The sequence below is a fragment of the Anguilla anguilla genome, chromosome 1 (assembly GCF_013347855.1).
Source record: "Anguilla anguilla isolate fAngAng1 chromosome 1, fAngAng1.pri, whole genome shotgun sequence".
Lineage (NCBI taxonomy): Eukaryota > Metazoa > Chordata > Actinopteri > Anguilliformes > Anguillidae > Anguilla > Anguilla anguilla.
The window spans coordinates 16,788,345-16,804,368 of NC_049201.1; the positions used below are offsets into that span (position 1 = coordinate 16,788,345).

The following is a 16,024-nucleotide window of genomic DNA, read 5'->3' on the forward strand; positions in this document are numbered from 1 at the left end:
GGACTTCTAGCAAGGATGTGATTCAATGTGAAAATGAGGCATGATATCAGGTTGCAGGCTGTGTGTGTGCACATCTGTGCATTTGTATGCCTATATGCGTTTGCGTGTGTATGTTTGTGTGTGTTTTTGTGTGCATGTTATTATGCATATGTGCTTGTATGCATGCATGGGTGTGCGGTGACTGTGTATTTTTATGCATGCATGGGTGTGTGGTGTAAGCATGTGTGTGTTTGGGTGTGCGTGCATGTGTGTGTATGTGCACCTTGTGAGCGTGCGAGTGTGTGCACATGTATGCTTTTGTGTGTGTGTGCACACTTGAGCATGTGTGCATGTGTGTGTGTGGGTGCACGTGTGAGCGTGTGCATGTATGCTTGAGTGTGTGCCCGTGTGGGTGTGTGTGTGCGCACGTGTGAACATGTGTGCTTGTGTGCTTGTGTGTTGGGGAGGGGAGGCACCATTATAAGATGGTGGGCCGTAGAATCAGACTCCCGAATCGCAATGCTTGAGGACGGGGGCGGGCCTATCGCCCGTCTCTCTGAGGCTGAGACGCGGCCGGGTGGTAGAGCGTCGTGCCCGCGCTGCAGTAGCGCCCGCGCCCCGCGTCTGAGCGGCAGCACGCCGCCGCCCCGTCGCTCCCCCTCCCGCACCGAGGCGCCGGGGCCAGGGACGCCGTGACAATGATGCGACATTAAAACCCATCTTGTCAAGAGGCCTTTTCGCGGGGGGGACGGCTCGCGGATGCCCCCAAATCAAAACATGGCTGTTCCGGGCGACGTTTTGCCGAGCACAGCTGTTGGAACCTGACAGCGTGCCAGCTCACATTCTTGAAGGGTTGTTTGCTCGGCGTGCGCGAGTTTCCTCCTCGCTTATTTATTCATTTTTAAGTCAGCCAGCGTTGACTACCACTCCTCAAAATATGAGAAAAAGTGCAGCTTTGAGGTAGAATTTCTCCCCCTCCACAGGCATGGTATATCGCATGCTTGTGGTCTGGGAAGCTAAACGGCTAAAGTATTACCGGCATTTAAGATACTGTAAGGTAAGGTGTTCCGAAACACGCTCCTGCCCCGCAATTTCAGGAAAATAAGAGAAGAGTGGAAGTCGAAGCATGCGGTTTTGAGTAACTCAACAGACAGTTACAAGTTTGATCCTCAGCTGAGGTGTTGCAATTGCTCCTTTGGGAAAGATTCCTTGCCAGTTTGCTTCTGTAAATATCCGTATGTATAAATGGATAATGCATAAAATGCCAGCTGTAAAATTCTTCCTGAATAAGGGCGTCACATCTGCTGAGCAATATACCATAAATTATGTAAATAGCATCGCGATCATCTCCTGCATCCAGCTCAATGAGTGAAAATGGCATGCGCACAAACAGGTGCTGGCTGTAGAAGGCATGCAGTGATCAACACTGTCAGGGACAACCCCCCCCCCCCCCCATCTTTCTACAGAGCCACAGATGAGCAATGGAAAAATGAACTTCATCTCCTCTTCAAAATGAACATGCATGTTCCATCCGGGTCCTTCACTTACCCTGATATCAGAATCAGGTCTTCTGATATCAGTCAGTCCTTGTCTTCTCGTACTCCCCTTCAAGGCACTGCCTATAGCTATTGGGCTACGGTAGCTGTAACTGTAGAACAATGCGTCAACACTAGAGTACTAAATGTCTGGATACCACAACAGGGTGGAACTCGACAAGAAATGGAATGTATATGAGTTGCTTGATTTTATAATATCAATAATGTTGTGAAGAAAGCAGGGGTCATGTGGAGGACACAGCAATTTATTTGAAAAGTATTTATAGGTAAACTGCCCTTTGATGTGGGAGACATGCAAAAACCACTGTGTGTCTGACGTTTCCGGAACATTTTTTTAAATACTGCAGTCAAAACATCCCTCTTGGTCGGCTGTGTATTCGGAGAGTGCTGCACAGCGGTAGCTGTGATTAATTAATAATGCAGGAACAAGGCTCCTAAGTGAACCATATTACTTTTTATTGGATCCAGTGCAATGACAGTGTTCAATGCAACCCTGGGATTAAATGGAATCTTTCAAAAGGACTTTAAAAAAAGTTAATGATGGCAACTGCACAGTGCTTTAGCAAGAAAGCGGAAATGAAGTCCAAAAAGCAAGAACAGCTTTTCCCTCTGGATTTACTTGTTGACAAGTTAGTCCAGCATGAAACACTACCGTTATGTTCTCAAACTTTTTAAATGAGCACATTTCATACATACGGGCATGTTGCTTCCTTGGTACTCGGTCACAAAATTGGTTATAGTTTGGACCAACATTTTGGTCAGGGGACCACTTTGGCCCAGGAGGCACAATCCATCATGAGTACACATAATCATGCCAAAATCACACTTTGCAGACAGACATTTGAATAGCAGGATGTAAGCACCGCACGTAAGGCATACCTAGAGGAACTGTTGTTTTGCGAAGTCGTATTATTTTTCGATGTTTTGCTGAGTATCACCATTTTCCATCAACTTTCCTTTTTGGTTTATCTAACCATAATACAGTGCAGCTAGGAGTACGGTGGTTCCAAGGTAAATAAACAGCCCACACAATAGGGATGGGATAAATGAGCACTATGCCAAAATAATAGTGTGGGTCCTAACCTACATAAAGTTAACTATGATTTCCTCCATATCCCCCAAGAGGTAAAGGATTAAAACAATTTCATATGAGACGTATTTAAAGATACATTTTTATCTAATGTAGAGTGATGATAAAACCACACCGCTTTTCTACATAGAGAGGGACATAAACAGCTTTTCGTGGTGAAAACATTTGATTCAGATTAATTAACAATGGATTGCTCCATAAATCCAGCTTGAAAAGAGCAAGCGAACTGGAACCACGGAACGGACTGGCACTGGCAATGCCAAACAATATTACATTTTCAGGGGATGAGGAAACTGACCAAATAGCCTAATCATTTTTCAATCAGAATGGCTGTCTAAATCCAGCTCCAGTAGTGTAATAGCAATACCTAAATTGATTAGACAGTATTTTAACAAAGCAATTTCATATGTGCTTTTCTTTTGAGCTTATTTCACTGTCAGAAAATAAAATAAAAACATGTTTATTCCAGGAAACATAAAACTGCAAGAGTGAAAAACAGGACACTATTGAAAAGGGTACATCCGGGGGGGGGGGGAAACTTTCACTTTTCTTCCAGTTTATACAACAATCAATAACACTACAAAGGAAAGCTGCAATTCATTTCATGAACAAAGAAGCATTAACACACATTACTGTCTGAAAGACATACTCATACTGCACCACAACGCATGACAACATAGTCATCTCTTCACTCTTACAGGTCATAAATGTGCTTGACTTCAAAGAACAAATACTGGTGATTGCAAAGGTTCCCATAACTGCCACTGTGTGACCGCCATCTGATTGTGTGAGAAAGATTATCCGACCCGAAATGCCCACGAAGAGTGCTTTTGTCCCTTCAACACACATTCAAAGGCAAAACAAATCTGTTTTCATCGATAACTCATTACTGCGCGAACAACCGAACGCCATGTGGCCGAAACAAAAAAAGGCCTCCCGAGCTCGTCCAAGTTCACCGAGTGCGAGTGACGTCGTTGGAGGAAAACCTCCCAGTTCCTCTTGCGTTCAAAGTGAGATTGCTGCCCTGCTGCAGGCCATAAATCCGGAGCGCGCCGCATTCCCAGTTATCCTCTGCCCAGAACCGTTACCGACTGCGTCTGTCTGCATAGCTGAACTGGGATGACCCCGTTACAACACAGCGCTCCGTTGTGTCCGCGAGGCGGCCGGGGGAAACTGTTGAGCTGCGCTGCGGCGCGCCGTCTGCCTCGGCCCTGCCCGCGGACTGCCCGCGCTCACATCTGTCAGGGCTCGCTCTTCCCGTCCCCTATTAGACCGTTTCCTCCCGATTTCCAAGCTCCTCTACTACGTGGGCTGAAAAGCGTGAGGCGACTGGTTAAAAAAACAACCGCCCCGCTTTGGCTCCGGAGAGCCGTAATGGCCGCCCACGGGCTTCCGTTTCATTCCGCTATACGATGTCTTAGTTTTACCAGGTTGACCCCTGCTTAAAAGAGTGATGGCACTTTAAAGGAGGCTGGGAAGCCTGCGGGGAAAGCAGCCCTCCGGAGCTGAAGCAGCGCTGCTCGGGCTGCACACACAAAGCCGCGCAAAGCCAGCAGGTATGTGAGGAATTCCACCTTGTATAAACACAATGGAATTCCCCCGCTACGAGCCTAACTCTGCTTTAGATCAATAAACCGGCACCCTGGTGAGACCACAGCCATTCTTTTAACTGTAACAGAGATGTGGTTCATCAAAAAAAAACTATACACTACTAACTGTGATGTGTCCTTTTGCGCCTACAGGCAGGTAAAGATTTGAGAGATTTGGGGTGGGGGGAGGGGACTGATTAACGTCAGTAAATACCTTGACAAGACGTTAATCACTCCCCAGCTCTAAACCACTGAATATTCATTCACCCCGCGGAAGGGCACAAGAGGAAAAAGACTCTGCTTCTGAATGGCGAGGCTCTGCTAGTGTTTGCGCTCCTGCTCCGAACATTTTTGCCGGGCTTCTGTCATAACCGTGGCAACAGCTGCACACGCTGCGAAATGCAATGATGTGCGGCAGTTAGGCGACAGCGCGCGGGGGTCATTCAGTTTATCCCGAGTTCCACTGAGGTCAGAGGTGAAACTGCTCCAAGTAGAAAACAAACAGGCACCTCACACGGCGATAACCGGGCTGTGTCTGGTGGTTTGCTTTCTCCCTGTTGCCATGCTGTGGTTGACGGGAACAAGGAAAGCCACAGTAAACCTGGACCTGAACAGAACGCACCAGGAACAGGTGTCTTTGATTTTGACCAAGCGTCAGACCAATTGTTTGTTGTCCATATCATGTGCTTTGTATTAGGCTCAGCTCTCTCAAGGGCTCAACTGATGGGTTCAGTTACTGTGACTGGACAATCTGGACAATGAAATAAGAGTTATGTTGAATTAGGATCTGCCATATTGCTCACATACAGCAGCTACTGGTTCTATCCATTTCTAATTCACCATGCTGATGAGCATTCTAAGAGGAACATCTGACAAACGTTTAACAACAAAACCACAGTATTGCATAACCAGGTGTTAAAAAGTAGTCAAGTGAGAGTACCTATTGACCTGGGAGCTAAACAGTAAGAGGCGCCATTTTCTTATTCCTTATTACTTATGGTGGGAACACTGTTGAATGTAGAGACACCCAAAACTACCACTACCACAGAACACTGAATCTCAGTGAGCCATTTCATGTTCATAGCAGAGTGGTCTGTCAGCTGTAACAAAGATAAGAGGCGAGTGCTGGGGGTTTACAAGAGAAGTGTCCAGATCCAAACAGTACCGCAAGGTAGCAGCTCTGGAGCTGCACCTGTAACCCACAGTCACAGGTTCCAATCCCAAGAGAGGCACAGCTGCTGTACTATTGAAAGCACTGAGCCTGAATTAATTCAGTAACAATACGCAGAAGCATATATGGATGATATGCACAATGGTCACAGTTACTTAGGTTTGTGTCATTTAGACTCATGAACGGTTGTTAGAATGACTGCTCCAAAGTGGATTTTTAAATCAGTATCCAACGCTTCCCAATGCTCCAATAATAGTCTCTAATGCCTGTTTAAATTACCTTTCCAGCACCATATAAAATGGCTCTCAAATATCTCTGCTTATAAGAACACATATCCTCAATACTTACACAATAATCCCATTGTATTTGCAAACTGAACAAAAGATACATAATATACAGCTCAGCAAAAACATTTGCTAAATGAAAATATTTACAGTACATTATCTTCACACTCAAACTCAAAGTGAAATAATTTCATGTGTACTGTAGATATGTAATGTAGCGTGATAATACACATAGTAAAAAAACAGAGACTTCTGTTCAGTAATAACTATAACACCATATTCTAGAATGTCTTATTTAAAGTTAGTACAGTGCAAGCCCAATGAAAGTCTGAATTTATGGGTGGAAGAAAAGGGCTCTATTTTATGAGGGGAAAGGCCAATTAAACTCCGGTTTCACCCTGAAGAAAAGGTTTTTGCTGGAGGTACAGATTCTGGCCACAAAGGCCATGAGAGAAATATGCTTTCACCACTACTTTAGGGTAGTTGGTTAACTACTTGATTCCCAGCATACTGTTGAATTAGAAGCGAATCATTTTATGCTTGGCTTACAGTGTCATTAAAGTACAATTATTTTCTTCTGAAGGCAAAGTACAAAGTCCCTACTACACAGAGTTGAGTGATTAAAAGTACTTCAATTATCAGCTATCCAGTGGCGTCTTACATTTTTCCACATAGTTAAAAATAACTGTTTTGGAAGTGAATATAATGCATCTCATATTAACACTAGGTCAGGTATTGTATTTGTGTCTGTGCACCAACATGCACTGATTCATTGCACTGTCATTATGCAAGTTAGCTATGAGAAGTGCTGGGAACAGCTCTGATAGTTCTTGCCACTCTACGGAATGCTCTAGTTTGTATCTTAATGAAGGTCAATCCAAATGAAACACCTATTCATTTCTTTACTCGATGACCAAGAAAAAAGTGTCAAATGTTGATGCTTTGCCTCAAGTAGGCTATATAGAGACAAAAACCGTATAAATTTAAAGATTCTCGGCCAACAAATAATCAGGCGAATGTGTAAAGGCCTGATGCATGAAGGATTGCCATAATCTTTACAGTTAACATTTGCATGCGCTCCCAGTGTTATTACATGCACATGAAACAATCAGCCAGCACGGCTTCCTCCAGTGTTTGGAAAGTCGAACCGCGAGCGCGGCGCAGGCGACCACGTGCGCAACGGCGCGTGCGCGGCATCAAAGCGCAGGAGAGGAGAAAGCGTTTACCTCTCTTGTGCAGCCATCCCTCCTTCACGATTACCACATCAGTCATGGTGGCCTGCTGGGGTGGTCCGTCCGCGGAGTCCGACAGGGAGAGACGGCGCTCTGGTCCCCAAACGCCCTTCACTCAAACCGCGGCAGGAAGCGGGGAAACCGGGAGCCGCCTTCTCGCGAGTTACCTATCGCATTCCGCGGCAGGAGCGGGGGGGGGGGAAGAGAGAAACGAATAAAGATTAACCTCATCCGAGGGTAAAACATTTCCTGCAACCCCTCCAAACATTAACATAACGTCCCAGCCGAACCTTCCTGCCGCTACGAAAACAAGCGTGATCACCGGTCTTTCTGTGTCTCCGAGGAGACGGTGGGGGAAAAAACGTGTTAGGCTCTAAAACCAATCTATGATCAAATGATTTAAGAACATAGGATATTTTTGTGAGAAAAGAACACAGGAACCTCAGTTATGAAATAATCCATTTTGACTGTTATTCCTTCATACCCAACAACCTGCTAGCTTTCTTTCGAACAATTTGGTATTTGAAATATTAAACCGACAGGCCTGCATCTAATGAGAAGACAATGGAAAAGGAAAATTCCACCTCAACCCCTCAACCACCGGCATGAACAGTCAGTCTTCATTCGATGCCGCCCGATTCGGCATTCCGGAGCCATCTGTGCTCTTGACCTTTCGAGTCACTTAAACGCACGCATGCAAAACACAAAACCTGCGAGTTAAGTAACGATGAAGAATGAAGACAGCTTTCAGGTAATCTCCGCAGCGCCTGTTCCCCTGCCACCCGATGCATGAGACATATTGCCGTTCATTACCCCTGATAGCGCACGGATATCAATTTATTCTGCCGTCTGTGCGCCTGTGTGTCAAACCCCTCTGTCACAAATGACCCCTGTTTACATTTCCGATGACCTCTTTCTTCACGGCTGACGGCTGGGGACGTCCACAGGAAGCAGCGCCGCTATTGACAGCCGGGGAATGAGCCGCAGATCTAAGGGCCCTGGACTTAATGCGTCTTCCATTAGAGCGGACATAAAGGTGGCTTTTATGCCATCCACAGTGAGTCTCTCCTGGCAACTCATTATCTGTGATTTGCGGCTCAGTCAAAACGCGAGACAGGATTACTGCTAATTTCGGTTGCAGAGGAAACCAAATTAATTTTTTTTCCCCCAGGGTTCTGGAAGCAATTTCCACAGATTCCGAGTGGCTCCGCAGACTGATCTCGCTATCTGGACAGAGACGAGCATCCTCCCACTCGAGGAGTGAAGTTAAGAGTCAAGTTTCAGAATTTAGATACATAATCTGTGTACAGTTTGTCCTTTCTTTTCTGTTCTCATAACCTTGGACAAAGATTTCACAGTGGAAGCCAGAAAAGTCATATTAAGCACTGGTGGTCCTACGTCTCTGAGTAACAGGATCTTGCAGGAAGTTGCTCCTGCACCTCTGCATATTAAATCTCCATAGGCAAGCTTCACATGCCTCAAATACACCACCAGCAATGCCTTCATATCGGACTGGATGCACGCACATGTGCTCACGGGCACCTCGACTCTTCTTTAATTACAGAGCCGGGGCGGGTCGGACCTGTGACGGGCGCGTTGACGCGGTACAATGGCACCTCCGAAGCCGACGCGCCTGCCGGTAACCGTCATTAATCATCTTCGCCTTCACGCCACTCCGTCACATTTCCAAACAAAAAACGAGCAAAAATTGAAAATCGGGGAAGCGTGGGGCGAGCCGATAAATACGAGGCGCGCCGTTTCGGGGCCCGCGGAGTCGTCAGCTGCCAGCCTGCGGGGCTCTCCCCCCGGCGGGGGCGGGATGGGACCAACCCCTGCTTGTACAGAGCGAATATGAGACGTGCCTATAGTAAATTCACACTCTCACTCTGGCTGAGCCAGGGAAATTGAAGGCTGAATACGCCCCAGTGAGTACTCTGGCCTCGGTGTCGTTGCCGCTGAATCGCACAATAAATCAATTCATCTGCCAAATGGAACGTTTAACCCACCTTTACGTGAAATAGTGAGACCGAATACGGGGCCCGGACGCTTCTGAGAGTAACCCTTTGCTGGTTCAGACTGCACGCCCTGGGAGGCCGGGCGAGGTGCAGGGGCTGCTGCCGCCGCCGCCGCCTGCACGAAAGTAAACAAGTGAGTATTTTGACTGAGCCTGCCTCACAGGAAGTCACTCGTGCTCGGTGACCTCGCCGTGCCCTTTACCGCTCCAATCCGCCACCTACACCAGCATAAATGTTGGTACACAAACACCCCTCTTGCAGAGAAAGAATGCTGACAGGGATCTGAACAACCTTTTTTTTTTTTTATAAACCTTGAACAGTCATCGAAGGCACTGAACATCTAACAAACATACCTCTTCAGAAGGGCTCAGGAAGGATACAGGAAGAGATGCTTGCATTGGTATTCTGATGTGCATTGTGATGTTATCGTATAAATTTCATCAGAAAGTTCATTTGTAACCGCAGAGGTGTCCTGCCTTCTTGTATAACTGTACTCCGGAGCTACTGAAACCCAGAGCTCGAACAGCGATTTGGGCCAGTCTGGGGCGCTACAGAGAGGTTACAGCTGGGGCCTGCGCCTCAGTCCGGCTAGAACTGCTGCGTCAAGCCGTCTGCTGAGAATGTGGTTGAAAAAACAGAACATGGTGTTCCTGTGACTTTTCAGACAAACACCCAGCTGTCTAAGGCTTCTCCTGCCCATCAGTTAGCACCGTGATTCAAACAGAGATCAAACGCTCTGGATTAAAAGGTACCCCTCTGGCTCTCTCTCTCACACACACACACACGCACGCACACGCACAGAACCCGCAGGGAGTGTGACGGAGCAGACGCCCTGCTCTGAAGCCACCGGCAGCACTGCTGCTAATGTGATCAGCCTCGCTCGGCTACTGTGGGCTGCGGGGGGAAAGAAAAAAGAAAAAAGAGAAAATCTGGGCAACCGCCAGCTCTCGGCCAGCAGCACTTGAATGAACCCAGTACCCTGACAGGAGGTCACATGGTAAAGGGGGCCCGGGGCCACCGCCTGCCTTCCGCACCATCATTCATCATTTCGGCTCCCGCTCCAGGGGCCACCCCATTCAATGCAAATCAGCGTCATGCAGCAGGGAAGCAGCAGCGAGCTTCTAGTGCAAAGAGGACGGCGAGGAGTTCGCTGCTCTGGTGCTCCTACCACAGCACATCTCTCTCACTCTTGGAGATCACAGCTCCACCTCACACACCAGGCAAAGGCGGTGTTTATCTGCTACTCGGCCGCTGTCTTGAGGAAAGTAGTTGCAGGACGGGACTGGAAGATTTGTGCGAGGGAGCGTGCACAAGGTGACTTTGGTCCTTTTGAAAATGAGGACGGGCGGCCTTCTGTTCTGCTGACGCATGAATACGAGTTGAATAGTCCTGAGCATGCTTTTCATCCCACATCGGACAATGTAGCAGAGGACAGATACACGCTCTCAAGGATGACACCAGATGCTTCTGACGCATTTGCAAAAATGACGCCTTATACTTTTCGTGATTTGTCACATTGCTTTGTTCACGTGTGGCATCATTTGGCATAAGTTTTACAATAGTTTTGGCCTTGGCCCTGCCAAGACCATGTGGTCAGCTGGCAGTGGTTACACTGATGTGCACCTGCAAACTCAGTTTCCCAGCATGCATTACAAGGGGAGGTTTGCTTCAGTGGTTATTATGTCTTGGTTCTGGACTCTCTGGAACCCACAACTCTTAAGGAATGGTGAATTCCAAATCCACGGGTGGACTGAGGACAATCAAAGGTGAATTTTGTCATCATTCTGAAATACTCATTTAAAAAGAGTATTTCACACATACTTTACCAAAATCATACATAATAATAAGGTAAATATTACCTTATATTGACTTGAACCAAATATAGGCCTATATTGTACCTATAAACTGTAGTAAAGTTTTAACTCTTCGTAAAGAATAAAAATTTGACATTATGTACTTGCCTGTATCAAATATCTCTAAACAAGGAATTCAAAGCAGATCACAAGAAATGAACAACTGTGCTGACACAGAGTGGCTCCGCACACAATAAAGGCAGTACTTTTTATGTCGGATTCGATACTGGGAACAATCACATGAATAAGTACAAAGCTAGTTGCATTAACATAGTCAAATATAAACAAATGACTAGGTTCATCCAGTGAATCCAAATGACTCTGGACAAGGAGACTCAGCTAAGAGCCATGCTGAACTACAGCTTTTAGTGTGTTGTTTGTTTTAATGTTCAGTAACTTAGCAACTGCCATCCCCTCTGTTTCCAATGGACCACCTTGAATGGGACACCACATTCTTCAGGCAAGCATGAGTTGGGGGTCTGTCTTCTGGTTTTGTTCGCAGTTTAGTATGGTTTTCTCCTTCAACACTTTTTCTCAGTCTACTTCCCATTCCATTTGTTTTCAGTCAGTCTAGCTTCTTAATGAAGCCAAAGACAAGGCTATTAATCGCAAAGGTCACTTTGGCTGCTTTTTCATATATGCAGCAAGGTGACAAGTAATTTTATCAGTCACCGATTTAAATGATGTCTCCGCCTGCCACAAATAAACCTGTCTTTCTGCCCGACAACCGCTGACTTCGTGCACAATTTTTAACCCTTGTGTCGCCCTCATTGCATGACCTCAGCGAGAAATTTGAGGATAAGGGCAGAGTGGCGGTAACCGCAGCCTGCACCAATCACAGGGCGGCAGCGGGTCAGAACCGTGACAGAGGGGGAGAAAAAGAGCTGGTCAGATGAGGTGAAGCGAGAGGCTACCAGGGGAACCCTTTTGCCGATGGGTAGATGGCGGCCTGTCGGCCTCTGCAGCTCAGACCTTCATGCAGCGCATAACGGCCCTAAATCTGCAACAGCCATTTCAAGCAACCTTCCCTGGATTGCGCATGTAAACGATGATGCATTTACACCAACAGGGCAACATGGGCTTGTAGATCTTTCACAAGTGTGAGAAGGAAATGGTTATCTCAGCACCTCTCATCCAGAACAGAGCAAGTAAAGCAGTAACTGTGCTATTTCACCATCCACACCCCTCCGATAAGAGAAGTCACATGCCCCCTCCCCGACTATAGACTGCAGACAGACACAGGAATGGTCTCATGATTTAAAAATGCATTTTTTTACAACCACAAATATGAGGCCACTAGGAAACTCAATTTCGGCATCAAATTGAGAAATCACTAACATTGAATGAAAATGCTTCAAAAGCTTAAATTGCCTTTATATTTTACCTTACAGTTTTTATCACCATCTTGAGTCCCCCACCGCCCCCTGAACCAAGCAGGACTCAGAAATATCCTTAGATGATTCGATGATTCGCACACAAAGTATATAAGAATGACAAAAATGGCATTCCACATTCCACTGTGGCTTTTGACACAATAGTGACTGATTTCAACAGTGAATTACAGCTTGCTGTGGGCTTTCTACATGATTTGAACACAGGGTGGACTTCTCTATGGCTCAGCTTTTAAGTATGGACTGGCAGGAATAAAAGAGTAAGAATTCAACATGGTCCACTATATTTTAAGGACTGAAATAAAATAATAATCTTGATCGCCTTAAATATCAAAGTTGCTGAAACTTCTCAACTGTTAACAATGATCTTACTAATGTTAATACATGAATAGAGGACAGTGTGGCGTGTGAAATTAATGAATACGTGTTGAAAAATGCACCTCAATCATTTCAACATCATGAAAACATTTGCTTAAGCAACAATCACTTCTCTGTAAAGCTGGAGAAAGACAGGAAGGATAAATGGACAAAACAAATTATTTTTTTAAATTGATGTGACCAGAACAAGAACACAAAAAATGTATTTAAGTATTTATGTTCATCCGTACGCACGCTGAAAAGCAAAAGAATAACAATGAAAGTAACAAAGATAACATTCTGTCTATTAACCGACCTTTAGGCACACTTATACTTTCTATAAACATATAATAAGAGCGAACTGACAGTAACCGTATCATTTATAAATGCATATGATGATAAGTTAAAGCAGGCATTGGTTGAGGCCATATATAACACAGTTGGTTTCAACAACACCTTGCCCAGTGCACTGACCACGTGCTCCATTCATTTACCATACACTGTTAAAAGACTCCGTGGCTTTCATGAAAATGACGCTGTCATCGCACGTTTTGAGTAGAGCAAAGGTAAATGTTGCCACTATTCTCAAGAAAGTAATCCCTGCATGCTGTAGAAACACGGCCTGTTTCATAGTGTGCAACCTAAGAGGCTATTTGCTTTGTTTCCTCAAAAGCGACAATAGGAAGCGTTGTTATCATGTACTGAATTTGATAGTTCTTTACAAGTGTTGTTATGACACACTGAACATTTACATCGGGCTTGAGAACAGTAGCAAACGAAAAAACACGTTCCTTCTGTCAATCAAAAATGACTCCCAAACTGTTTCGATTTTCTTGTTATGACAAGAGACCGTGAAATGTAGGCTATAGGCTATATATATAAATCCGTAGAAAGCATATCTTCAGCCTCACAAGCAAAAGTTCAGAGAAATTCACATGCTACACTCGCAACTCAATCTCTCTACACCAAAGTCACAACAGAAAACAAACGGTCGTACTCCGAAGTTAGTTCTTTACGCCCATTGGTAATGAAGAGTCTGTTTACTTCCTCAGTGATCTTCAAAAAATAACAATAGGGGTAGATTTATGTACATTGCAGGTTGATAGCCAGCAGCTAGATACTCGAAGTGACCCTTTTCAATGTGATCTGCTGAGTGGAATGCAGGACAGAAGACAGAGCATCCACATATTCGGCCTGGGCGGCTCATGAAAAAACACGGTGTACAATACCAGCAAAAATATAGCCTGTATTAAATAACACTGCAGTTTGAAAATCCATAACCGTATATTATTAGATGCGTGTATTATTTTGAGTTCATAATGCGAGGAAGCTATTTACGGAACTCAAGCATAAAGTAGAAAAATAGCATAAAGTAAATTCGCTCGGATTCTTCTCTTGTTTTTGGCGAATTTAGCTAGTTTTTGACTGGGTTCTGGGCCTAGCCAGGGCAGCTTGGGTGAGAATAGCCGCATCCCATTGAGTACAATGGGATCTACCCCGTGTCTAGATGCAGTCGGACTCACAGTCAACACGAAAAGCAAAATGCAAGACTTTACCTGGACTAAGGTTTCAAAAGTGATTCCCGATCATTATTGAGGAAGCTTTCGGAGATGTATTTTGACTGCTATGTCCTTCAATAATCTGAGTAAAAGTCTTCTCGTTTACTCCGACTCCCTTGCCGTTCTCCCACTACACCTCCCAAGCTTTCTGACTGTAGGGCTCCCGTGTCACGGTCCTCTTTACTGGGTCCTAGCGCCGACCCCGTCGCTACATTAACCTCATTTGGCTTTTCGTGCTGTTCGTTCATTTGTAAATTGCCATATCTGCAGAAATATTTCTTTTTTTCTTCTTTTTTTGTGACGTCAAGCTTTTGATAAGGCCATAATGAACGCTGCATACTTTCCCCAGTGTTTATAAAGTAATTTCTTGCATTGATACTATTTTACATTAAATAACATCAAAAAAGGATTTTAATAGGCTGTAGTTCAGATTTTGCTGTTAACTGCAAGTTGGATATTAAATCCAAACTGTAGTCCAGATTGGCATGTGTGATCAGTCAGGTTTTATTCTTAAATTAATTATTTATGTTTTAAATGTACAATTTAAAAGCCAAGAATATGATTCTTAAAAATAGTTTATTCCAATATTAGCAATATGCCATAGCTGGATCACACTGTATGACACAGAAGTTAATAGGGTACTACACATTCACAATGAAGCAGCCATATGTCTGGGTATGGATTTGTTTATGCTTATGCCATAAATGAGAAGCCTTCACACACATTATTTAATAAGCCATTGCAGTCATCTGCATTGTAGCACCTGATATTATGTAGCCTATAGCTTTACTATAAAAAAGGTAGTCAAGCTCAGGCTTGAGGTAAAAAATTTTAAAAAAAAGTTATTTAACTGCTGAAATGAAAGACTGAGGTGAATCTACAAGCTCCTAATTGATAAAAGTGTGGACATATGGCCTCTAAAACTAACCATGTGTTAGATAATGAAGAATTCAAAGACTAAGCAAATGATAATGAGCCAAACCTGTATTGTGTTAATATGTTCAATGAAAAAAATATGAAAGAACTTAAACACATGTTCAACAACCTAATTAGGAGCCTATTGATTCACCTCAGTCTTTAATTAGATCAGTTAATAAAATGTTGTTACTTCTTTTTATGTAATTGTTTTCTATATAGAACTATAATCATAACGTGGACGCAGGGTTTTTATTCTTCATGCTATGCATAGCTATTTCTGAGTGTGGCTTAATAGGGTAAATATAATCCCTCTAAACATGAAAAGCACCTAATTAAAATAAATCAACAGTTTGTTAAAATTCTGGGATTTTTCATTACAACTGTGGTTGGAATGAAAACCATACACAGGGAGTCCCCTGGACCAAGATTAGGAACCACTAATCTAATGGAACACTGTAGCAATAATGTAAACTGTAAAGTAAATTCAATGAAACTGGAATTTAAGTTGAAGATTCAAATCCTTATGTAATAGAAAATGTATATTTATTTATTTATTAAGAACAAAAGCTTAAATCATGTTAGTCTGATGTCACAGGGGGTAAAGTGTAATAGTAAAGTTGTTGTAACTGGAATTTATGTATCAGGTATGAACACGTTCATGATGTTGACACAGTAGCATACATATTAAAGCCCCTTAAATCTATTTATTGAGCAATTACAAATATTTGTACACGAAACTGTCAACACCATTGTTTTTGTTTGAAAGTCATCCAAGAATTGTGTAATTTATCTTAGCATGGTGGCTGCTGGCAGTAATTTTCTCTTGATGAAATACTTACAGAGCTCCCCCCTCATCACTTTACCATTGTTCAACTTTCCCCTCATTGTTAGTGAACTATAAACAGGGCTGTTTTCCCTTCATCCTGGTCCCCTGTTTGCCTGTCTGTCCTATTCATGCCTGTCTATTGAGAAATCTCCTAATTTAATCCCTGATAGCATCTCAGCCTTTTTGCTTGACCATTTCATTCGG

General features: G+C 44.1%; 1 protein-coding gene across 2 annotated transcripts in view; it reads right to left on the bottom strand.

The window, feature by feature from the left end:
• Positions 1 to 14,235, bottom strand: part of akt1 (v-akt murine thymoma viral oncogene homolog 1) — a 38,755-nt gene extending 24,520 nt beyond the window's left edge. Inside the window, exons 1-3 of one of the 2 annotated variants that reach the window (XM_035432361.1) lie at positions 14,074 to 14,235; positions 8,908 to 9,031; positions 6,896 to 7,068 (exon numbers count right to left, since the gene is read on the bottom strand). In XM_035432361.1, the coding sequence (XP_035288252.1) occupies positions 6,896 to 6,941 (46 nt within the window). In that variant the 5' untranslated portion in view covers positions 6,942 to 7,068; positions 8,908 to 9,031; positions 14,074 to 14,235. The remainder of the gene's footprint in view (positions 1 to 6,895; positions 7,069 to 8,907; positions 9,032 to 14,073) is intronic. The other variant, XM_035432353.1, reaches the window with a different exon arrangement.
• Positions 14,236 to 16,024: the final 1,789 nt, after the last annotated feature.